This window comes from Euprymna scolopes, chromosome 7 (assembly GCF_053919585.1).
Source record: "Euprymna scolopes isolate OS-2025 chromosome 7, ASM5391958v1, whole genome shotgun sequence".
NCBI lineage: Eukaryota > Metazoa > Mollusca > Cephalopoda > Sepiida > Sepiolidae > Euprymna > Euprymna scolopes.
The window spans coordinates 144,129,132-144,154,649 of NC_136488.1; the positions used below are offsets into that span (position 1 = coordinate 144,129,132).

At 33.5% G+C, this 25,518-nt stretch overlaps 1 protein-coding gene across 8 annotated transcripts in view; it reads left to right on the forward strand.

The window, feature by feature from the left end:
- The window catches only part of LOC145280020 (AP-3 complex subunit delta-1-like), a 388,277-nt gene that overhangs the window by 218,972 nt on the left and 143,787 nt on the right, over nucleotides 1-25,518 (forward strand). For all 8 annotated transcript variants that reach the window (XM_080131661.1, XM_080131662.1, XM_080131663.1 and 5 more), the window contains 2 exons: nucleotides 9,628-9,708; nucleotides 19,426-19,506. In XM_080131661.1, the coding sequence (XP_079987787.1) occupies nucleotides 9,628-9,708; nucleotides 19,426-19,506 (162 nt within the window). The remainder of the gene's footprint in view (nucleotides 1-9,627; nucleotides 9,709-19,425; nucleotides 19,507-25,518) is intronic.

Consider the following 25,518-nt stretch of genomic DNA (forward strand, 5'->3'; position numbering starts at 1 on the left):
GGTTGGATCATTCTCCTGCTTAAAAATTATCTCCCTCCTGATGCAAGGGTCAAATATGTACTAAGATGGACCACTTTTGCCACATTTAGGGAGGTGCCACTCAGAGCACCTTTTCTTGACAAGGTACAAAACTGACTTTGAAATTTAGTGGGCAATGTTTTCTCCGCTCTACAGCCTCTTTCTCACAGAATCTCCGCTCTACGGCCCCTTTCTCACAGAATCTCCGCTCTACAGCCTCTTTCTCACAGAAAAGACATTACCGGTCTTTCTCTGCTCTACCATTATTTTATGGCAAGTGCGCAACTTAGCTTCAATCTATCCCTCCCCTCTTCCCTGTAAAACATTCACAACCAAAACTTGTGTAGCTACAACCACTGTCAATAAATTCCTTTTGTCTCTCTGTGTGGAGCAAAGTTTCTTTTCTGTAACTGTTCGTTTGCAAAACACAGTATCATGGGGCTGCTTCCTGGCTTACTACAACATTGGCATTTCAAGTTTAATATAAACAAATTTGTTTTTTGTTGAGCCATCCTCTTGAATAATCAATTTCTAACCAGTTTACAATCATCATTAGTACTCCCTCGATATTTCATTGTCCACCTTTCAGACTCCATAACTCTTATCCTTGAATGGCTTTTGGACCTTGATAAGCAGTGAGTCATTAAAAAAAAATTTTTTTAATAAAATGAAAAATCAAATTAAAAACAGCAATAGTGAAAATAAATTTGAAATTGAATTCAATACATTCAGAAAGAATGGTAAAAAAAAAAATTAAGTGTTCTTGGAGTTATCAGATTAAATATTTAACAGAATTTCATCTGCATTTTTTTTTTTTTTTTTTTTTAAAGAAGGATAACAAAAAAAAAAGAAACCTAAATAGACATAACAGATAATAACACTTAAATTATAATTAAGATTATCATTTTTTTTTTTAATTTAAAATCACAGTAATGGTCAACAAACTATTGTATTTTGTAATGCTAGAGAAAGTCAAAGTAAAAATTTTGGGATGTGCTCCAAAATTTAATGGAGTCTGTCTTGCTCCAAGATGTTGCTGACTAACAAATCGACAGATTTGAAGGCAATATTTCTGGGAGAGGTATTAAAAGGAGAGGGGGGGAAGCATTTTTTTTGCAAGAAATTTTTTTTTTTTCATTTTACAACATTAAAAAAATTTTCTTTTTATTATAATGTATCAATGAAACAAATTGTTAAAGAGAAAATGATCAAGATCAGATTGCTCCAAATTGATTTATGATTCATGACTGCTGGACTGTTAAAAACCGAAACTGGGGGGGAAAAAATCTTTAAAAGAAATTATCAATGAGAAGAGAGCTTGTTTTTAATCAGTTCAAGCTGAGCAATCTGGCAAAAGTGTATGATGCTGAAAAAACAGAAACACTTTGACACCAAAGTAATATAACTAATGACACCAATGATAATGAATGTAAGTGTGTTACGAATTGGCATGAAAATAGGTTTTAGCATAAAATAGTTGGAAATAACGATTTTAGAAATTTTGTATTTTTAGTAAAAAAAATTATTTTTTAATTTAAAACTCCTAAAAAGAAAAAAAGCGTACCACTTGAGTTTGTATATTTAATCTTTTATTAAATAAGCCAAAAATTATAAGCATAAAAATTTGTTCTGTTACTTTATTTGAGTTATTTATAATTCATCATCTGTTTTTATTTTCTTTTTTTTTCCTTTTTTTTTAATTTTTATTACTAACATGCCTATTGAAAGGCATCATCTACACTGATGGACACCTGTCCAGGTAGCTGGCTAGCTGTATACATGGTAGATCTCACTCCACATCCCCAAGAAACTGTATCGTGAGGATCAACTGCAGAGAACTTCCACACTCATCTTTCTGCACAGTTCTTTCCAACATAATTTAGGTCGCCCTCTCTCCATCTATTAGGGTGTTTCCAAATCTCAAGTTGTCCAAAGGACATCACTCAAGTGTTCCATATGTTCATACCAACAAAGCCTTTTTTTTTTCTCTATTATTATTAATGATGTCAATGTCCATGAGGCTATGTTGTTCCAGAAGATCTTGCGATTGTATGATTAAATAAAAATGAAAAAATGCCCTTTTCTTTTCTATAACATAAATACTGTTTTGCTTGTTGTCATGATTTAGTGTAAATAAAACCAGTTGTTTTAATGAACTAAAAATTTCCCTGATGGGCAGTAAGTGATTGCCTACAGCTAACTACCTCTTGAAGGACTTGCTAATCATTACTCAGATATCTTTTGCTGTTAAGTGCTTAAATGTAGCTTAATGTAGACTTTCATTATAGGTTTGTTTCGTACTTTCTTTAAAGCAATGCAAATTAATTGATAGGATACTTGTTGGGAAGGCTATTGAACAAAGAAGAGTTTTATTGTTTACGAGAAGCTGTACCTAGCATTGGCAAAGTACCTATTAAATAATTCACCCTACCCCATCCTATGTTACGATTTGCTGCATTTGTGGTGTAGACTGCATAACCAATAGTTATTATGTTCAACTTGTTTAACACTCTGATACTCTCAAGCCAGTTATGCAGCACATATCATAGCACTCAAAGTGTAGTATTTGTTTCTGCCTGGCCCATTCAGTGGATCAGAATGATTGTTCTGTTCACTCAGTGCATACTATTCTCCTAGGTATTACCTTCTCTCGGAATACTGAAGTCTGATGATTCACACCCATTAGCCCTTATTCTTGAGTGGTTCTTGATAAGTTGTGATCTCAATAACAAATATAATAAAATACAGACAAGAAATAGTCAGCTTAAATAGTCAACACAGGAACATATAATCATAACCAACCAAAACAAATCAAAAAGTACGAAATAATAAATATAAAATTGCCACAGTATATCTACCCTATATTAGAGGTCTATTTGGAAAGATATAAAAACATTCAAAAGTAGTTGACTTTTCAAACATATTGAAAGACCTCTCATTGAAGAGAACATACCAATGAAAGATTGTATTCCATCCTATGCAGAGAATAGAGGTCAAACATGCTGTCCTCTGAAGGTACAGTTGGAGGGACATTAAAAACTAGTTAAACAGTTAAAATTAGGCATGATCAATCATGTATGGGGGGGGGGTCACTAACTTTCTGTGGAATTAGATTAAAATAATAGAAGCTGAATAAACTGAAAAATAACTACAGTGACCTGTTAATTATGCTAAGCATTGATAAATGCAATATTGGAACCAATGATTTAGCAGGAAAGTGTAGATAATCACAGAATTAGAAGTAAATGATACTGCCAATTAATTAAAAATAAGTTTATTAGCAAGATAGCAAGAGTTATCTGACATTTCCTGGGTGTTAAATATGTTGAACATTATAACTTTATTGATTTAACTAGCTGAATAGGATTCAGTAATTATATTTAAGTTTTTAATAACATGTTAGTCACTAAGTAATATAGAGATTAAAAAAAAAAAAAAAATGAATGCTCAAGTAAGGGAGATAACTCCTATTTTAACCTTCAAGTTATAATATACAAGTTAAATCTCGCTTACATTATTTGAGTCATGCTTAGAAATAGTCAACATTTATGGTTCACGTGTCTGTTGCTTGCATCCTTAGAGTAAAACAGTTTAAATAGTTGTTTTAAAGAACTGTTTACCTGCTGTCATGTTAAATAATTGTCAGAAATGAATATTTAGTGAAAAAATGTTTATTTTATAGCTAAAATAGAATAACAATGATTTTTTTTTTATTAATGATGCAACCTGATTTTTGCTTTCTAGATTATAATTAAAATGTTTTCAGTTTTGAAATATTGTAAGTCAGAATAAGAATTTATTTTTTTATTTTTTTTATTTTCAAAGACTAAAAGTACTTTGTTGTTTTTTGTAATAAAAACAATAATAAATAAAAATTGGCACAAAATCCAATGTCGATTTGTGAGATGCATTGCCATTTAGGTATAACTTTGAAAATCTGATTTAATTTAATATATTAGATAGTCTGCATCTTAAATCATGGTAGTATTGATACTTTATTGATTAAGTATAGAGTGCAATATTCGATATCATCAGCACATAGGAAACTTTCTTTAATAGATTAACTCCTTTCTATGACTGAATATTTCAGTCAACCAGTCAAATTTAAGATTGAAAGCCAATTTATAAACATTTATATATCTATTAAATTTAGCGGACCAGATAGCATTTGTCTGAGTGTGTGTCTTAATGTTTCTACATGTGTGTTTAAAATTAAAATCTATTTAAAAAAATTTAATGCCCACAAAATTCTTTTTTCCTTAATGTAATTTGTTAAAACATGCACTTGGCTTTTAATTTTTATTCCTGTTGGAAATTATAGTTTGAAAGCTTTAAAATCACTTTGGATTTTTCTGGCAGTAACCATTATTTGGATTCTTTGTACTGCTGCTTTCATCTCGAGTGTCATTTTCATAACGTTTCAGTTGATGCAATCTCCGACCTTCTTCAGGTGTATCTTGTTGAACTCTGGAATGTTTCTGTCAAACTCGGGGAATTTGGACAGCATTTCGAACGAAACTCTTTATTTACTTCACGGGGGCAGCATGCTCTCGTTCTGTCAAAAGGTCCAAAGTAATTCACAATTATACTTTTTTGGTTGCCCACACTGAGGATTTCAACTCTTAGGAGAATATCATTTACAATGTTTTTCAAAGTACTCTAACCACTGCACCATGGGTCCTTATAAACAGTTCTAGTACACATTTTAGGAGAATTAAACCTATTTTATTTTTAGTTGTAAATATTACTATTTATAATCTATATATTATTACCATATATATATATATATATATAGTTTGACAGAAACATTCCAGAGTTCGACAAGATACACCTGAAGAAGGTCAAAGGTTACATACAGTGATCAAAATTTGAAAAATGACGCTCAAGATGAGAACAGTAGTCCAAATAATCTAAATAATATGAATAACCAATTCTCATCTAAAAAGAAATTCAGTAACGTAGTGACCATAATGTCAATTATTGACTTTTCACATGTAAGTAATGGGAGCATTTAAGTTCCAATTAATTCTAAAACTTCTCTTTTGGAAAAAATTAAGTGAAAGTTGAACTCTTCATAACACATTCCTTAAACAGTTTCAACATGATTTAATCTGAATGAAGGTGAAGGGAGGAAATTAACATTGGATTATTAAATGTTTAAAAAAAAAAAAAAGCCGTTGCTATTCAAATTTTCTTTAATGCATTCAACGGTCAGAAGAGTTTCAAAGTTTATAGAAATAACTAAAATTTTCTTTATCAATTTCATACATTGCTTCATTGGCAGATAGTAAAAAAAAAAAATTTTTTAAAGGTTTTACTTTATGTACAGTTTTGTCTACATTGCTGATTTGAGGATAATTTTAGAGTGCTGTATCTAGATAATAAAACACTTTTAAATATTTGAATAAATTCAAAATAAACTTGAACACTCAGAATTGATTTAAAAAAAAAAAAACAAAAAAACGTCTATCAAACTACCAGTGACGTTTGATGTATACTGTTTATAGCTATCAGCTGCTTGGACTACTTTCAAGCATTATCAAATAACAGGAACATTGTAATCTAACGATAGTGATTAAAAAAAAAAAAAAATGCTGGTTCAATAGTGCTGCTGTTTTTACAAAATTTGACCTAAAATAAGTTTCAAAACACGCAGTGCAGATACCTTGGCCAGTCCTTGGCATTTAACCAATTAGCGTCCAAGTAAAGAGAAAAAGATAAATTATATGCAAATTAAAAATGTATGAAACCTTTAATATTAAATTAAACATTAAATGTTTTATACAATTTTTACTATTTTTAATTTTGAGATTTGCATGTAATAAATACAGAAATCACCTGATGGAAACTAAAGAGCTTTTCTTATCTAGGTCATTAGTTTTTGATTTTTTTATTTTTTTTTACTCTGTGTGTGTGTGGAGGGTAATAAAAAGGATTTTTTTTATTTCACAGCCCAAAATATGGCAAGTTTAATCAATTATTTATTGAAAGTCAAAATTCAGTAGCATGAAGTGCTAAAAGAAAAAAATAAACTCTAGTATTCATGATTAGAAAAGATAAGGAAAAGTAAAGTTAAATAAATAAAATAAAAACTCCCTGGGGGGGGGTAAGATGGGGGGGGTAAAATAAGTGTACAGTAAAACATTGGGTTGTTTTCTTTTAACTTTGAGTGATTTAATGAAAAAATAATTGTAAACGAATTGTTATCAGAGCAGTAATTCTATTGAATTCATAAATGGAAGGAATGATTAGATTCACCTTTCCCAACTTTTTATTAGTTATGTTCATCAAATTTGATTCCCAGCCAATGCTGTATAAATCTGTTTGTATATTTTATAATACGTATAATAGTAATAGAACATTAAATGATAATTGAGAAATTAAAATACAATTAAAAAAAAAAAATCCACACTCTTGAAACATAGAATAACAATTAGAAAGAATATTTAATTTCATTTTTTTTTTCTTTCTTTCTTGACCAGTATTAAATACTTTTATATACTTTTGCCAAAAGTATATAATGCTGAAAGATCTCAAGATTTTAAAATAAATTTATTTTCAAAACAGGAGAACATTTGTTTTTCAAAAATATTCTAATTAAAAAAACAAAAAACTCATAAACCTGCTGTGAATAGAAACTCAAATGTTAAACTGAGTTTTACTATTTTAAGACAAATTTTGTTTTTCTCCAAAATTTTCTAAAAATTATGATGGTTCAACAAGTATATTAGCTAGGTTTTCTTTCAATTAGTGATGGAATTTCATTTGAGTCAACTAATGAATTGGCATTTTAAATGTTTTTTGAGTACTGGTGCACCCTTTGAACCAGATGTAACTCGGCGTTTGCTCGGCTTTCCCCGGAACATGACATCAACAGCTCGGGTTTAGTTACTGACATATGGTGGCGATCAGCCAATCACAACGCACATGTAAGTGCTACTTCCAAGCAGCAGATGAGAAATTGGATATATATTGGAAGACGAAAAAATTTTTTTTAAAAAGCCACCATTTTTTACATGTAAGTCAGTCAGGAAAAAAAGAGCAAAACATGAACTTGACCGTCTTGGGCCAACAACATCTACAGACACCTGACGCCATGATTGACTTTTGTCAGCAGCGGAAACTATAGCAAAAACAATACAATGCGCAACATGCGGCCACAAGAGCATTCTAGCAAAAAGATGGAGCATTACTGACGGCTATGGCTGGAGATGTGCGAATGTGAAGTGTCGACAGTAAAAGTTCTTTTCCTATTTTCCTTAAAAAAAGGTACTTATTGAACTGTGCTGAATTCATGTTATTTAGAAAGCCATTCTTAACATGGGGAGAGGAGAGGGTTTTGTAACTATTCTGTACTTTCACTTAACAATTTAATAAAAAAAAGATATATATAAACTTTAATTTAACTTGAAAATACTATTTAAAAATAGCGTGGTTCAATAAGTGCACAAGCCCCTCCCCCCAAAAAATTAAATGATCACATTTTTAAACAAATAAACTTGTTAAAAGAAAAAAAAAAAAAAAAAAATTGTTCTTTGAACTTTTTCTTGAAAACATTTGCTTAAAATTAGTTATTTGACAAAAAAAAAAAAAAAGCACTCAAAAAAATTCATTTTAGAATCACTTGGAAATGAAGAATTTACTTCTTTTACTATTTGGTTCTTATAACTTTTTCACACAGTTAATAAAAATTTTAAATTACAGTAGATTTTTTTTTTTTTCCCATATTTAATATTTTGCTATTTTCTTTTACATTGGCAATGCTCTGCATAATCTGGCTGTTGACGTCATGTTCTGGGGAAAACCGAGCGAATGCTGAGTTACGTCTGGTTCAAAGAATACACTAGTACCGTTTTTCGTAATTTCTGATAAAGAGTTTGTCATTATTTGGATTAATCTGACTACTGTTCTTATCTTGAGTGTTATTCACGCAATGTTTTAGTCGATGTAAGTTCTGGCCTTCTTCAAATGTATCTTGTTGAACTCTGAATCTTTTTGCTGAATTCTGGAAGCTGCACAGAATTTTGAACGGAACCCTTTATCTAAGCCATGAAGTTAACCTGCTCTCATTCCGCCAGCCATGACTAAGTAATTGTATTTTGAATGCCATACACACTAATGATTGAACCTTCAACTTCCAGGAGAATGTAACTTCACCTCTTCTCATCTCCGTTATCTTTCAGGATGCTTCACCATCAAGTCTACACAACTTCTCCAGTTTTCTCGATCTCGCATGATAGTTTGCAGGTTCCGAACACTTTCTAATTCTGTGTCCTGTCGCAGGTTGTCAATGTAGGTCATTCTTCTACCACAGTTTGGGTGTCCATCTGTTGGTATCTAGAGAACTAGCTTGCTGACTTTCTCTTCGCTGTGTCTCCTGCAGTGACCGGCTACTCTCATCCTTCTCTGCTGTACTTTCGGTGATACTGATGGTAGGTCACCATAAAGCTGTTAGTTTGTTGCATGGCTCCTCCATGATGTATTGAGGGCCATCCTGAGCGTCCGTGTGTAACAGCCATCCAGTCTCTTCTTCAGCGCATCTGTAAGAGTCCATGCCTCAGCATCATAGAGAAGGACTGTTTCTACTGTGGTAACAGTCTTACTTTCAACTATTCTGAGAGAGGGGATGATCATATCTTCCTCAACTTGTGACATGCATTCCATCCCAGTGCTTTTCTTACTTAAAAATCTTTTTCGGTGCTTTCTGACCATGCTCCAAGGTACTTGAAGTTTTCAACAACTTTGAGCAGAGTCCTATCAAGTGCTTTCACTGCAATTGGGTGATTAAAGGTCTGTATCTGTTTTCTTGGCATTGCAGTACAAACTCACCAATCGTGCTTCCTCTTCCAGTTGGCTTAGGACTTTAAGAGCGTAACTTACAACTGATTATTGCCAAGTACTTTATCCACTGAACTACAGGTCCTTGTGTAGATTAAATAAATAGTTCTATTCGAAATTCCACAAGATGCACTTAAAGAAGGTTGGAGGTTATATCTACCGAAACGTACAAATAACACTCAAGATAAGAACAATAGTATGATTAAGCCAAATAGGAATTATCAATCCTCATCTCAAAAATTTAGAAACTGATAAATAGTTGTTTGTATATTTATTATTTATGATTTTGAAAGAAGTTTTCGAGTCTTGTTTTTTTTTTTTTTTTCAAAAAAAAAAAAAAATGTTCCGCATTTCTTTACAAAAAGTAATTCAAAGACAATTTTGTTTCAAAGTTGTGTAATTTCTGTTTCTTTTTGCAACTTGCATATTTAAAGAACACTTTTCAATTTTTATGTGCCATTTTTCTGCAAATAACTGCAAGAGTTAACTTTTTAGGTACACATAAGTCAACACTAGAGCTATGCTTGTTCATTTAAATCCTCTAATATTATTGATGAAGTGTGTATTTTAGTTTTTACTCCTGGTGAATTAGATGTCTGAACAAAGATTTCATAAAGCCCGGAGTAAAAATAAATGTAGAGATTACTTCATTTTTTTTTCTCCAAACAATTATTTTGTTGACTATTTTTAAAAATGATATAAAAAAAAAATTAGGTTATAAAGTAATTGTTTTTTACTTATATATATATATATATTTTTTTTTTATTTTAGCTACAAATGCTGGGATATGATATCAGCTGGGCTGCTTTCAATGTCATAGAAGTTATGAGTTCTTCTAAGTTTACCTTCAAGGTAAGTAAAAATGCCAACTTTACATTTTTCTTTGTACCAAAATGTATATAAATTTTTCTTTTTATTCCTGTTCATAGCAAATGAGGCATATTGCCATTTAGACGTAAGGGGATACTATTTGGAACCATGTTTGCAGGGGAATATGCAAGAAGATGAGTAAGATATTGGTTTACATTACATTTAAATTCCTGCATGTCAGTACAGTCAGGGAAGCAGGTAACAGGGAGGGAATTCCAAAAATCTAGCAGTCTGGGAGACAAAGCTATTAGAGCAGAAGGGTTACCAGCATCTAAGGACTTCTACAGTGAAAGGGTGAGATTTTATTGCTAAATGGCTTTGTTGGTGGTATGTACGTCAACGAGGTACAAGTGCGATGAGTTCATCAGAGCACATTTGATTAAAATGTAAAACAAGCATAGGGATGCAATATTACGGTGATGGTACAGAGGTTGGAGCTTGGCCGATAGTGCAGGACCTATTAGATTTGATCGTCTGTTTTGGCCCCTGTCTCGTGATAGATGCACAAGCCCAAATGTGGCCATTATACTTCGTACATGGGCGAATTGTGGTTTTGTAGAGATATAGGATACTCTCGAATGTGAGTAATTTTCTAACATGGTAGAGGGAACTCACCTTATTTGCAGCAGCCTTTGCAATGTCTTCAATGTATTTTATTCCAGTTCATGTTGCCTGTGAATGTTAAGCCAAGGAGTTTGGAGGAAGAGCTCTCGGGTAGGGTGTTATTAGTTATGGCCGTCTGTGGTTAAGAAAGCTTCTTGTAATTGTTAAAGGAAAAAAGCTTAGTCTTAGTAGCATCAAATATTACCATCCATTTATGGTCCTATTCTACTATGGACTGGAGGTCGTTTTCTAACGATTCTTCCATTGCCTTGATATGTGTATACCTGTTTTTCCCTCATGTCTATTATTATATAGCTCACTATTATAGAGCATTGTATCATCAGCAAATATACCCATCTAAGACACAATGTTATCAAGGAGGTTGTTTATGAATATCAGAAATAGTAAATGTTTAAGGATCGATCCTTGAGGCACTTCTGCATTAATATTATGCTGTTTTGATGTACATCCATGACGGACAACCTGGATTTTTCTCTTGTCTAAGAAAGATCTAATTATATTTAGCATTTGTCCAGTAATACTGTATGATTTAATTTTTATCAGAAGCCCTTCATGCCAGACTTTGTCAAAGACGTAGAATATATCCATATTATCCAGTGCATGGTATACACAGTGAATAGTTCCAATTATTTCTTTGCCTGTGATTGCATTTTCAGTATTTTTTTGCTGAATTCCTCTTCTCTTTCTCTTTCTCTTTCCCTTTCCCTTTCCCTTTCTCTTTCCCTTTCCTTCTCTTTCCCTTTCCTTCCCTTTCCCTTTCCTTCCCTTTCCCTTTCCTTCCCTTTCCCTTTCTCTTTCCCTTTCTCTTTCCCTTTCTCTTTCCCTTTCCCCTTTCTTCTTTCCCTTTCTCTTTCTTCTTTCCCTTTCTCTTTCTTCTTTCCCTTTCTCTTTCTTCTTTCCCTTTCTCTTTCTTCTTTCCCTTTCTCTTTCTTCTTTCCCTTTCTCTTTCTTCTTTCCCTTTCTCTTTCTTCTTTCCCTTTCTCTTTCTTCTTTCCCTTTCTCTTTTCCGTTCCCTTTCTCTTTTCCGTTCCCTTTCTCTTTTCCGTTCCCTTTCTCTTTTCCGTTCCCTTTCTCTTTTCCGTTCCCTTTCTCTTTTCCGTTCCCTTTCTCTTTTCCGTTCCCTTTCTCTTTTCCGTTCCCTTTCTCTTTTCCGTTCCCTTTCTCTTTTCCGTTCCCTTTCTCTTTTCCGTTCCCTTTCTCTTTTCCGTTCCCTTTCTCTTTTCCGTTCCCTTTCTCTTTTCCGTTCCCTTTCTCTTTTCCGTTCCCTTTCTCTTTTCCGTTCCCTTTCTCTTTTCCGTTCCCTTTCTCTTTTCCGTTCCCTTTCTCTTTTCCGTTCCCTTTCTCTTTTCCGTTCCCTTTCTCTTTTCCGTTCCCTTTCTCTTTTCCGTTCCCTTTCTCTTTTCCGTTCCCTTTCTCTTTTCCGTTCCCTTTCTCTTTTCCGTTCCCTTTCTCTTTTCCGTTCCCTTTCTCTTTTCCGTTCCCTTTCTCTTTTCCGTTCCCTTTCTCTTTTCCGTTCCCTTTCTCTTTTCCGTTCCCTTTCTCTTTTCCGTTCCCTTTCTCTTTTCCGTTCCCTTTCTCTTTTCCGTTCCCTTTCTCTTTTCCGTTCCCTTTCTCTTTTCCGTTCCCTTTCTCTTTTCCGTTCCCTTTCTCTTTTCCGTTCCCTTTCTCTTTTCCGTTCCCTTTCTCTTTTCCGTTCCCTTTCTCTTTTCCGTTCCCTTTCTCTTTTCCGTTCCCTTTCTCTTTTCCGTTCCCTTTCTCTTTTCCGTTCCCTTTCTCTTTTCCGTTCCCTTTCTCTTTTCCGTTCCCTTTCTCTTTTCCGTTCCCTTTCTCTTTTCCGTTCCCTTTCTCTTTTCCGTTCCCTTTCTCTTTTCCGTTCCCTTTCTCTTTTCCGTTCCCTTTCTCTTTTCCTTTCCCTTTCCCTTTCTCTTTCCCTTTCCCTTTCTCTTTCCCTTTCCCTTTCTCTTTTCCTTTCCCTTTCTCTTTTCCTTTCCCTTTCTCTTTTCCTTTCCCTTTCTCTTTTCCTTTCCCTTTCTCTTTTCCTTTCCCTTTCTCTTTTCCTTTCCCTTTCTCTTTTCCTTTCCCTTTCTCTTTTCCTTTCCCTTTCCCTTTTCCTTTCTCTTTTTTCTCGCTCTTTTCTCTCGCTCTTTTCTCTCTGTCCCTCTTTTTTTCCCTTCCTGTCTCTTAGTCTTTTTTTTGTTTTTTCTTTCTCTTTCTCCTTTTCTTTGTTTTTATTTCAAAGTCGTGGTCTGTTGTAACTGTATCATTTCAACTAGTTGCCTTGAAAGTTCTTCCATATTGAAAATATAAATTGCCTCACCAGACAAACCTGTGACTTTACGGAGAAGATATTCACAAAAAAAAAAAAAAAAAGTCACATCCATGTGGTTTTTAACAGAAAAAAATGTTCAATTTTCTACAGAGAACAAAAGATACTTGAGAATTTATTTTAAATCTCTTAAGAAAAAAACCTGAAGCATTTTATCGCCCACAAAATGAATTGAAAACTTTCCATAGCAAAAAATCCAGTTGAGTATTCGTGTTGTTGTCCTGCATTCTCGTAATGGAATGAATGTGGTTTCAATCCTTCATAGAGCTGATATACATGTTTTCTCTTTTCTTGTTGTTTTACCAAGAAAAGGAAATCATGCAGCCTATTGACAGAAATTTTTGGTCACAGTAAAAAAGTTTTTTTTATCAAATATATACTGTAAACTGAATATGATTTCTAGCAAAGAGAAAAAAATTTAATATTTGTACAAGCAATATTTGATATGGGTCAGCCCACAAGAAAAATAATCTCTTTTTTTCTTTTCTGTTTTTCTCTGTATGATTAAAACAAAAACTGTTCAATTTTAACAAACAGTCTAAAAATAAAGGCTTATGGATAAAAAAAAAAATTCTGGCAATTAAAAATGTTAGAAATGAATTAGGTCAATTCTTTTTAGCAATAAAAAGCATATCTTTTTTTTCTACTCGGGGTGTTTTGAAAAATACCATTTTCTGAAGTGGGTTTTTTTTGTTTGTTTTTGTTTTTTTGGGGTTTTTTTTTTGTCATTGTCATCAAAGAAAGTAGAAAAATGAGTTTGTTGACCAGAAGTTGGTTGCTTATCCAAAGGAGATCCTTGTGTTTTTTTTTTTTTTTTTTTTTTTTTTTTTTTTTTAATCCATATGTTGCCAATGTTGTGGTCCTGGTTAGGGGTCACAATATTAAGGTGAAAGTCCTGGTGTTCACTACGAGCAGTTAAACTGCAAGTGTACTCTCTACTCGACAGCAAGAATGTTAGGCTTACATAGGACCAGACAAATCCATATCATGAATATAGGATAGTAATTGTCTGTATTTTTGAGATGAGGTGTTTTCATTGATTGAGATTGTCGGACTGACTTCCTCATCTTGGTTGTTATTGTCACAACGTTTCGGCCGTTTTGCCCTCCGGCCTTCGTCAGGTGTTTTGTATCGAACTGGGGAACCGTTTGTTAGGAGTCTCGAACCCAACCCTTTATTATTATTACGGGGGTACCATGTTCGGACTCCAGCTAGTTGCTGATTCTCTGTTTTTTAATGTTACTTTTTCACTGCCTTCGTTCAGGATTGAACTCAGCACCTTTTGGGTAACTGTAAACTTTGATAGGACCACTCGGCCATATGTCACTAGGACAATTCTTAGTTGGTTTTTGTTAATGTTAAACCTATGTTGTTATTCAAGGTTTTCTCTCTATCAGAGGTGTCCAAATTGCATTCAGCTCTACGCTTGGTTTGCTCAGTAGGTTGTTATGTCCGAGCATGTGAGCTGTTTCTTTAAGTTTTCTCACTTTCCAGTGGGTTTCTCTGTTTATTATTTTTACTTCATCTCATAGGGGGCGATGGTCCCCCCTCTCCATCCAGACATGGTTGGCTATACCCGATTTTTCCGTCTCCCCTTTAGTTACCGCTTTTCGGTGTTCTTCCACCCTTACTTTAAGGGGGCGGCATGTTTCACCCTTGTAAACCTTTCTGCAACTGCATGGGATGGGGTATATGCAGTTTTTGGTCATGTTCTCATCCATGCGGGGATTCACTCGTACCAGGTGTCGTCTGAGTGTTGACTCGCTTTTGAATACCGTACTGATGTTGTAGGGGGCACATATTCTCTGAATCTTTTCGGAGATGCCTCGTATGTATGGTAGGCAGACCGTTGGAGGTTTTTGGGTTTCATTCTCCTCTCTTATACTATTAACACGTCTGGTGGATAGTATGCTATCGGGGTAGTTGTTACGATGGAGGGTATTCTTCAACCTGACCATTTCTTGGTGGTATGTATTGGTGTCGCTACTTATTGTCTCTGCTCGATGTTGTAAGCAGCGTGCGATTCCATGTTTGATACTGTATGGGTGATGGGAGTTGAAGTTTAGGTATTGTCCGGTGAAGGTAGGCTTGCGATATACGGATGTCTTAAACCCATGCTCTGTGCGTGATATGAGTATATCAAGGAAGGCCAGTTGGTTATCTTTTTCTTTCTCCATTGTGAACTGTATCGATGGTCTTATTGAGTTCACATGGTCTAGGAGAGCCTGGATGTCTTCCTGATGGGGCCAGAGTATGAAGGTGTCATCAACGTGTTTTAGCCACATGGTGGGCTTTAAGGGAGCTGAACCTAAGGCTATGTCTTCAGAATATTCCATGTATATGTTCGCCATCACTGGTGATAATGGCGAGCCCATAGCTAGTCCCTCCTCTTGTCGATATAGGTCAGTACCCATTCTGAAGTAGGTTGTTTCTATGCAGAATGTCAGCATTTCCATTAAGTTTGGCAATGGTACACATGTGCGCTCTTCTATGGAGAGGTCCGCAGCTAGTTTATCTTAAAAAACAGAGAATCAGCAAATATGTCCCAAAGCCTAGCTGGAGTCCGAACACGGTACCCCCGTAATAATAATAAAGGGTTGGGTTCGAGACTCCTAACAAACGGTTCCCCAGTTCGATACAAAACACCTGATGAAGGCCGGAGGGCAAAACGGCCGAAACGTTGTGACAATAACAACCAAGATGAGGAAGTCAGTCCGACAATCTCTATCAATGAATATAGGATTTGTTAACTACGCCAGAACACTTAATAGCATAAGATAAATCAATCACTACTTTGCATCAGATGATCCAATTTTTTTTTTTAATGTTGGAAAAGTGATCACATACATAAGAACATGCTATGCCTTAGCATAGACAAGTTAAAATCATAAACGAGTGAAAAAACACGTTAGCTTGGCACCAGTTTCTGTTTATTTTACTACCAAATTGAATTATAAACAAGGCACTTCAGATATGTTTTACAAAACGTTTTTTACTTTTAAACTTTTGATTTTTCTAAAAACCAATTTTATTTTAATCAAATAAAACAATCAAAAATATTTTTTTTTTTTTTTTTTTTTTAAACAAAATGTGTGATCAAATGAAACAATTTAAAACCAAAAACATTGAAATAAGTAGATATCCTTGGCCCCCAGAATCAACAAAGAGAGCATTCCCATAATAATCTGGTCCCTATTGATTACGGTGCGATGTAATGATAGTTCTGTCCAATTCTAGGAGGTCTATCATCCCAGGCTTTGCCTTCTCTCTTTGAGATGCGCTTAGTTTATTGCTAATCGCCTGAGGGGCCTTTACCGGGGAATGCTGACGTGACTGCTCAGGCACTTTTTGCAGGTCAGAATGTCCTTGGGAGCACTGACTTCTCAATCCCACTTTCCGACCCTGGTGTTTAAGTTTTTGTAGTGAGAGAGAATTAAAAACCTTCAGATTTATTTACAAGCATAATAAAATAAAATTCTAAAAAATACATAGTTTTATTTACAAAAATTTTTTATAATAAACAAATGAAATAAATATAAATTAACAAATCAAGATTTAATGATTTAAAAAAAATATTTTTACAAAAAATATTTAAATATTGGATTGTATTGAAAAGGCACGCAGAAAATCCCCCCCCTTTTTTTTTTTTAAAAACAGTCCTTCATCTTTTAGCTAGGAGCAAAGTGCAGTATCTGTTATACTGCATTTCATCTTTCCTCTACTCGGTTAATGAAGAAAAATCCTTCTAGACTGAGGTAATTTTACATTTATTTATTTATTTACTAGCAGTTCAGCCCGGCTTTGCTCGGAGCCCTATGTACTGTTCATAACTTTTATATATATATATATATATATATATATATATTAAAAATTTTACTCTTGTCTAGGTAACCTACATCTAAAATTTCAAGTGTTTGGACCCAAAATTGGTAGAGTCTGCGAAGATCAACTCTTTCAACTTTGACCTCTTCGCAGCCAAATTTTAGCCCAAAAACTGATTAAAAAGCTTGCATGTCTGAATACCCTTTATGTAAAATTTTAAATGTTTAGATCCAAGTGGCAAAATAGTTAGCTAGAGATTGCAAAGTTCAAATCTTTTGAACTTTGACACATTGGCAGCCAAATCTTTGGTCAAAAACCAATTAAAAAGTTTGCCCTATGTCTGAATACACTTTATGTAAAATTTTAAATGTTTAGACCAAAAATTAGCTGAGTAATTTGGTAGAGATTACAGAGGTAAAATTTTTTAAACTTTGGCCCCAATTTTGTCCCATTAACATTTGTTTTGGGCTCAAATTAAATTAAAGTTTGATCCATGTCCAAGTAACCTACATCTAAAATTTCAAGTGTTTAGGCCCAAAATTGGCGGAGGAGTTTGATAGTTTTCAAGGGTCAAATCGTTGAACTTTGATCCCCTTGACAGCCAAATTTCTGACTGAAAATTGATTAAAAAGGATTTTCCCAAATCTTAATACCCCTTATGTGAAGTCTCTAATCTGTAGACTGAAAATTGACAGAGTAGTTTGGTAGAGAAATGTAGACACAGACACACAATTTCAATTTTTTTAGATATATAGATTTGCAGATTATTATCTTCATCTTCTAGTTGTTGTTCCACAATGTTTCAGCCAACTATTCCCCTGGCCTTCGTCAGGTGGTAAACTGTGACGGGATAGAAATGCTGAGTCTCTTAACTGTATCCTCAGTAATTACTGCCTTCCATGGTTGTTGTTGTTTCACCATGTTTGACAAACTAATCCTCTGGCCGGCTATGGGAAGGATTGGAGAGGATACAGTTAAAACTCAGCATTCCTATCTTGTTGCAATTCATCACCTGACGAAGGCCAGAGGCATAATCGGCCGAAATGTTGTGAAACAATAACTAGAAGATGAGGATAATAGTCTGCAAACAAATAAATGTATAAACTGCTCATCTCAAAAAGATTCTAAGAATAAAAATGAGGTAAGTTTAGTTTTCACCTTCATTCTGTTCCCTTATTTGGGAAGCTGGATTTTCTTTGTTAAAAACTGAACTTGTCTAATTTTGTCTTAGTGGATAGGCAAGTAAATAAGGATACCTGCAATGCTTTTTTTTTTTTTTTTTTTTTAATATTTATTTTGTTTATTTTAAAATGTTTTCTAAATAAAACTTATTTTTATAACTTTACTAGCATGGGTGCCCGGCGTTGCTCGGGTATTTGGAGGTGTATGTTGAGCCCCCCCCCCCCTCCAAAAAAGTGGTAGTAGGAAGGCAGACTTGAACCCGTACTGCGAAGGAGGAAAAGAACAGGGGAAAAAAACGTGACGTCTTTGCTGTTATGACCACCGCCAAACCGGAAGTGACGTAGGTTTAAATTAAGGCTAGACAATCGAAAAGAGGGGATGGCTTTCGAAAATATCGGCAAAAGCGATTCCTTCCTGTAGAAAAGAACCCAGTTGAGGATGAAGAAATTAATGTTTTTAGCCAATTTTTTGGTATTTGTCATCTGAAGGGTCGAGCTTCAAAATGATACTGATCTTGTGAAAATCTGTCGACTCTGTCAAGAGTTTTATGCAGACATGCAAACATACATACGTTTATATATTGGTAGCTCACATTTTTGACCCAAACCAATTAAAAATCTTGCCCTATCTCTGAATACCCTTTATGCAAAATTTCGAATGTTTAGACCAGAAATTGTCTGAATAATTTGGTAGAGACCGCAGATGTCAATTTTTTTTTTTTACTTTGACACCTATTATGACCTTAACATTTATTGTTTTGGGCTTAAATTAAGTTAGATCCATGTCCAAGGAACCTATATCTAAAATTTCAGTTTTTATATCCAAAATTGGCAGAGGAGTTTGGTAGAGTTCTCAGATCAAATCGTTGAAGTTGTATCCCTTAACAGCCAAGTTTCTGGCCGAAAATGGATTACAAAGATTTTCCCCAAATCTCAATACCCTGCATATCAAATTTCGAGTCTGTAGACTGAAAATTGACAGTTATTGTGTAGGGAAATGTACACACAGACAGACGCTTTCACTTTTATAGATATATAGATTATGCTTGTAAATAAATATTTTGTTGCAATATTTTTGATATAATGAAAGTGCTATAATTTGAGAAAATAATTAAAGACACTGGCGATAGGAATTGACCAATCAAATGGAGCCATCTTCTGCTAGCAAACAATCAAAAACCGGAATTGCTCCATAATATTGGATATTGTAGAATTCCTGCACATAATTTTTGGTGTCCACATAAGAAAGATCTTGGCTCTTTTGTCTGCAAACTTTTAAAGTTCAAGACTTATACATATCGGCTAAACTCTTTTCAATTCCAGGACTTGTATAGATTAGCTCCCTATGAAACTAAATATGGCTTTCAATTTAAAATATTTGATACCCCCTTTTGTTTATTTATAAATTTCCAACGTTTATAAAACAAAGTTTTGTAAACTATTTCATTGTTTTTTTTTTGTTTATATGTTTGGTTTAAAAACAAGTTTGTAACATTTTATGATTAAAACTTTATTTTTTTATTAATTTCTTAACTTTAAAAAATAAAACGTCTATGTTTTTCTTTAACTGGAACTATTAAAAAATAAAAAAATAAAAAAAGAGGCGGGGAATGGTACTAGACCAACATGTCCTTTTGATTGTTTATGCTTTTGGGGTGCATCAATTATAATTGATCCATTATTTGTCCATATAAATCAAATCTTTGCTGTAATCATATTTTATGTTAAAACTGTTTTCTTCTTCAGCGTATCGGATATCTCGCAGCTTCACAGAGTTTTCATGATGGCACAGATGTTTTGATGCTAACTACAAATATGATAAGAAAGGTAATATCACTTAAAATATTTACATTTTCAACTTTTTATTTTTGTTTGGTTTTGAACCGAGACAACTCGATCTAAAGCTTGATGGTTTAGCCACATTCAAATAATCAGTGAGCATCCTTAGGTTTGTAGATGCAGAACAGTTGAAGTAGCAGGGTCAATTTACAGAAAAAAATGCCAAAGAAAACATAGAACATGATAAAGATGTACTTGTGAGAAAGAGGATAAATAATTTAGAAATTGATTTTTACAAACTGTTCAACACATACCAGCATGTAAAATGAACATTTTACCGATAAAGATTGGTCAAAATTCTTTAAAAAAAAAAAAAAAAAAAAAAAAAAATAGCAATGCATATATGACAAACTTTGACAAACACATAATGGTCTCATTTCTACAGTATTGGATCTTAGTGATTCATTTTTCTATCTTATCGTTTTCCATAATTTTTGGATATGTTACTATTTTAGACCTTCAAATTATGTAGGTACCATTTGATTCACTTGAAATTCAACATTTTTTTCGTTATTATAATACAGACGCTCCCGATTTTCTTTAAGTTATCTTGCTTCACTATTTTATTAAAAAATCTTGTTTCAAAATAATCAGAACTGACTGATAACAAATGTGGTTTCTCTGTCTTTTTACCCAGGGTTACAATTGAAAAACAATTCTATATCAAGATTAAATATTTCACAAGGAATTCAAATGATGGTATTTTGTATAAGGGCATTTTTATGATAATATTGCATGGTCTGTGTCCATGCTGGACATGCGTAAACAACTATGTTTCATTTAAGAACTAAGAGCAAGAGTACACAAGTTGTTATTCATTGCTGAGTAATGCAAGTGTTGTCTGCTAGTGACTGATAAAAATATATCAAATATTTACTTATAACTTGGGAATATTTTTGAAATTGCTTGAAGTGGATGAAAACCTTTCATTGTACTGTATTTTAAGTTTACTCGTCAATGGGAAGATGTCATTCATGAAACAAAGATTTTTTATTAAAGAAAGTAAGCATTAACAAAAGAATATTCGGATCAAGTAGGGTGTAAAGACTCCAGCCTTGACCTTCACACATGCACATGGCACTTTGTAAACAAACATAGAAAACAGTTGTTTGTTAATTGTCAATAGTTCTAGGATGACGCAGCAGCAACAGCATTAAGCGGTAGCAGCAGGGACGGCCTGAATGGAACGAGAACATGGTACCCCCGTAACAATAAAGGGTTTGGTTCGAAATTCCAAAAAAACAGTTCCCGAGTTCGAGATACACCTGAAGAAGGCTGAAGGATGACACGGTTGAAATGTAGTGAAAAAAACACCGAAGATGAGGAAGTGTTCGAAAAATGAAATCCATAACAGTTGTTTGGTTTTTCGACAGCAAGATTTATTTTTTAATGTCTGGTGCATTTTTTTTAATACAAAAATTCTAATTAAAATTATTTTAAAGTGTTTTAATTAAAACAAATGGATAATTTCTTTACATTCTAATATATATATATATATATATATATATATATATATATATATATATATATAAATAAATATATATATGTATATAAATTTTTTGGTAGACATTTTAATTTTTAAATCCATAAAAAAAAACAGGTTGTTTTCATCAGCACGTTGATATAGGTGAATTCCTTCTAGATGAAGGCAATTTTAATTTTATAAAATCACATAAATACATAGTTTTATTTACAAAACTTTTGTTGCATTGTTTTGTTTCCTGTTCTCAGAAAAATCTTCCAGACTGAGGCTATTTTAATTTTTGTTTCAAACAAGAGTGCCCCATTTTTAAAGAAACAAGATTTTCGCTGCATTAATTACTGGTCTTAGAAATTTATAAAATAATATATATAAAACTTTCGGCTTTCTCACTGAAACAGATTGGACAGAAGTTTGGTTTTTAATGTAAGGAAAAGTCAAGTCTCCAAAAAGAGGCATTCTGGATTGGTACTGAAGATTAAAATTACATCAGTCTAGAATGATTTTTCCATCACTGACCAAGGAGAGGAAAGATGAAGCATCACAACAGATACTACACTTTACACCAAGCCAACAGTTTTGAAAAAAATATTTTCTGTGTGATTTTTTAATATAATTCAATGTTTATTTATTTTTAAAACCTTAATTATAGTGACAATCATATCTTTAAAATATTTTTTTAATTTTGTCATGTGATTAATTTGAATAATGAAAAATTCAAAAGTCGGAGAAACATAAATTGTATGAGGTTTTGAAAGAATCTAATCTGGAAAAAAAGATGTAACGAATGGATAGAACCATCTTCAAAGATGTTATGTGTCTAATTCTGAAAGGAACTGTATCTGTAATTTAATGGACTAAACCAACATTGCTTACTTGCGAGCGAAATGAATTGTGAGTGCTGTAATGTCTGTATGATTTGGATGAAACGATCAGTGGTCTTGGATAAATATATTTGGAAATGTCAAATTAAGAATTGTCAGAAGCATAAAAACAGAACATCTATATGATGCAGGACCGACTGATGAACCTGAAAGTTCAGCCAAGTCTTTTCTGATGTTTATTGCTCGCATCCTCAGCTGCAGACAAATACACTTCTGCCATTATGTCATGGATTAATTTCACCCGACAAGCTACCCATCCAAATTGTCAGACATTGTTGCGATAAGATCGGCAGAAGTGACTTCAATTTGGGGTGCTGGTGTAGAACAACAGTCCATAGATTGTTGGCTCGCCAGCAACACGGTCATTGTTGAAAACTTTCAATTTCTGCCGATTAACGATCCTCATTAGCCACGGTTCACAGCTATAAACATACTCCTTAGTTGATACTGAAATTTCCCAATGCCTATCAATCAAAGTTGAAGGCACACAAACAGCTTCAATTCGTCAATCAACCACTGCTGCACCCTGACAGGACAGAATAAATCGAGGTACATGAATGACTCCCCATCTAAAACTGTGCCATTGAGCAACAGTGGTTTCCATGCTATCCCCCCCCCCCAGCAGTGTTATATGTATAGTTCACTTATGATGCTTTTTTTATTATTTAAATATATTGTTGACTATTTTTCTATGACAAGGTTTCTATTATGTAAAATTGATCTTATGATTTTGACATTAATTTTTAAATTAGTGTGTTGCCCATGCTGTCAAAAATGACAGAATACTGTTTTCACTGCTTCTGTTCAGTGTGTAATTCAATATTGCACACAGGTGTGTTTGTTTTTGTTTTTTTTCTAATTGTTAAGATTAAGTAATTAATGAATCACATACTGCCAAGCTGGGAAATTTTTAAAAGGTGGAGAAAACAAAATAACATTAATCAAAGAAAGGCTGTTAATGAAATGTGTACAAATTTTTTTATAATTAAATCCAGTTTAAAAAAACAAAACAATTGTCTTGTCTACATTACAAGCAATACTATTTTGACTTGACTACTTGCCGTTGCTTGAATTTATATATATATACACACACACACACACACACACACTGTAGAACCCCGGCATATGGTGGCCCTAGGATACTCTTTTTTTTTTTTTTTTTTTTTTTTTTTTTTTAGGTTATAATGTGGAATACAATGTTTTTCTGGACCCTAGTTATGATATTTGCCCTGCCTTATGGTGTTAGTTATAATATTATTTGATTATATACTTGTGTATTATATACTGTACTGTATTTTGTTACTGATTTTTAATGCTGTATCCTGAGGCTCTACTGTTTATGACACGCATAGGAATAGCTATTTATAATTTCTAGATTGAAACATTATTCAAAACTCATGTAGAGTGAGATAGAGGCCCCTTTCTTTTCTTTTTTTTTATGGTAAGACATGAAACATGATGTAAGGAGCTAAAAAAAAAATACTACTTCAAGGTTAAAACACCAGACGGTAAGTGTGAGATAGATTTCAGTTAAGAAAACAGCGATACTTCCTTTGTCAGGAACCTTGCTCATAGAATGTGAGGATTAAAGAACAAAATAAGAGAAGTATTAGATGTTTCATACAAACAAAACATCTATGTACATAAGTAGACTATCGTATTTAAATATGTAGAAAAAATATAATTAAACAATACACGTGTAGAAGGCTCATCAGCTGAAAATTTGATGAGAATAGGAAGCTTAAAGAAGACTTGAACACTTATACCGTGCACTGAATGAGGCAGAGGAAGCTAGAGCTCTGGTCCTTATATCCAAAGCCCTTGAACAGGGCTGGCATGAAGGACTTCTCATGAAATTTAAATCTTATGGTATTTCTGGATCAATACTCAACATAATCAGATTCTTCCTAGACGAGAGAAAAATCCAGGTTGACCTTGATGGTCATATATCCAAACTACATAATATTAATGCAGGTGTGTTCCAGGGATCGATTTTTAGACCTTTATTATTCCTAACATTCATAAAGGACCTCCTTGATAAAATTGTATCGGAGATGGTATATTTGATTAAACCATGCTCTATAATCAATATGAGGGAAAACCTATGTACACATATCCAAGGCAATGTTGAAACTTTAGAAAATGACCTTCAGTCTGTAGTGAAATGAGGCCGTAAACTGTTGGTAATATTCAATGCTACTAAAATTAAGCTTTTTTTTTTTTTCGCTTAATAACTACAAAAAACCTTTTTAACCAATGATTGCCATGATAAATAACACCCTACCTGAGAGCTCATCTTTCACACTCCTCTGTTTAACATTCAAAGGTAACCTGAATTGGAATAAATACGTTGAGAATGTTGCAAAGGTTGCTGCAAAGGAGGTAGGCTCCCTCTACCATGCTAGAAAATTAATCGCACCAGAGAACATCCTATATCTTTAAAGCCACAATTCACCCATGCATAGAGTATTGTTACATCTGGGTTTGTGTATCTACCACTAGTCTCTCCCTCTTAGATAGGGTCCAAAAAAAGTGTTGAATCTATTAGGTCCCGTACTGTCGGCCAAGCTCCAACATCTGTCCCATCATCGCAATGCCCCATCCCTGTGCTTGTTTTACTTATACTTCAATGGAATGTGCTCTGATAAACTCATAGCACTTGTGGTTCCTAGACGTACATACCTCCAACTAACCCAACAAGCAACAAAATCTCATCCCTTCACTGTTGAGGTCTCTGGATGTCAGATAGTCTAACAGTTTCTTCCCTCTGACTGCTGGATTTTGGAATTCCCTTCCTGTTTTCTGCTTCCCTGATTGTGCTAATCTGCCAAAGTTTAAATGTAACGTGAAGACATTTTGCTGCTCCACTTCCCCACAGTCCCTTGTTAAATATGATCCCAAATAGTAGCCTCTTTGGTTTCAAGTGGCAATATGCCTTGTTCAGGGTGGAAAAGAGTAATAATAATAAAAAAAAAAAAAATACGACCCATTCAATCAGCAGCTAAGTTTCACCCCTTCACAGCAGAGGTCTCTGAATACCGAAAGATTTTTTATTCTAATTACTTCTTTCTTCAGACCGTTTGCTTGTGCAATTCCCTCCTTTGCTATCTTTTTCTCTGACTGTACCAACATACAGAAATTTAAATGTAGTGTTAACAAACATCTTGCTGCTGAACTCTCAACTTTGGTTGTCTCTCTATAAATCTGGCCTTTACCAGAGTAATCCCATTACGCTATAGTGGCAATATACCTTGTTTCGGATGAATAAAAAATTTTTTTAAATGTTTAGAATTCTTTATTATATTAACAATTCAACGTAATGAATAATCTTGAATTAAGATATCTTCGAATGGGATAGAAGTTATGAAAATTTAATTTTTTCCTTTTTTACAAAAAAAAAAAAAATCTTGCCCCTTGATAATAGATTTCAGTTGTTACTACCTGCACCTACAGGATCATTATAGATGCATAGTTTTTCCAATTATTGATCAGTTCTCTATTTTTCCTATCAATACTACAATGCTATTGATGACTTTGCAAAAAGTAATTGATCTGTACCTTATACTAAGGACCATTAGCATGACCAAGATCTCATTTGATTTTCAATAATGATTGTCAAATTAACCTACATTAATT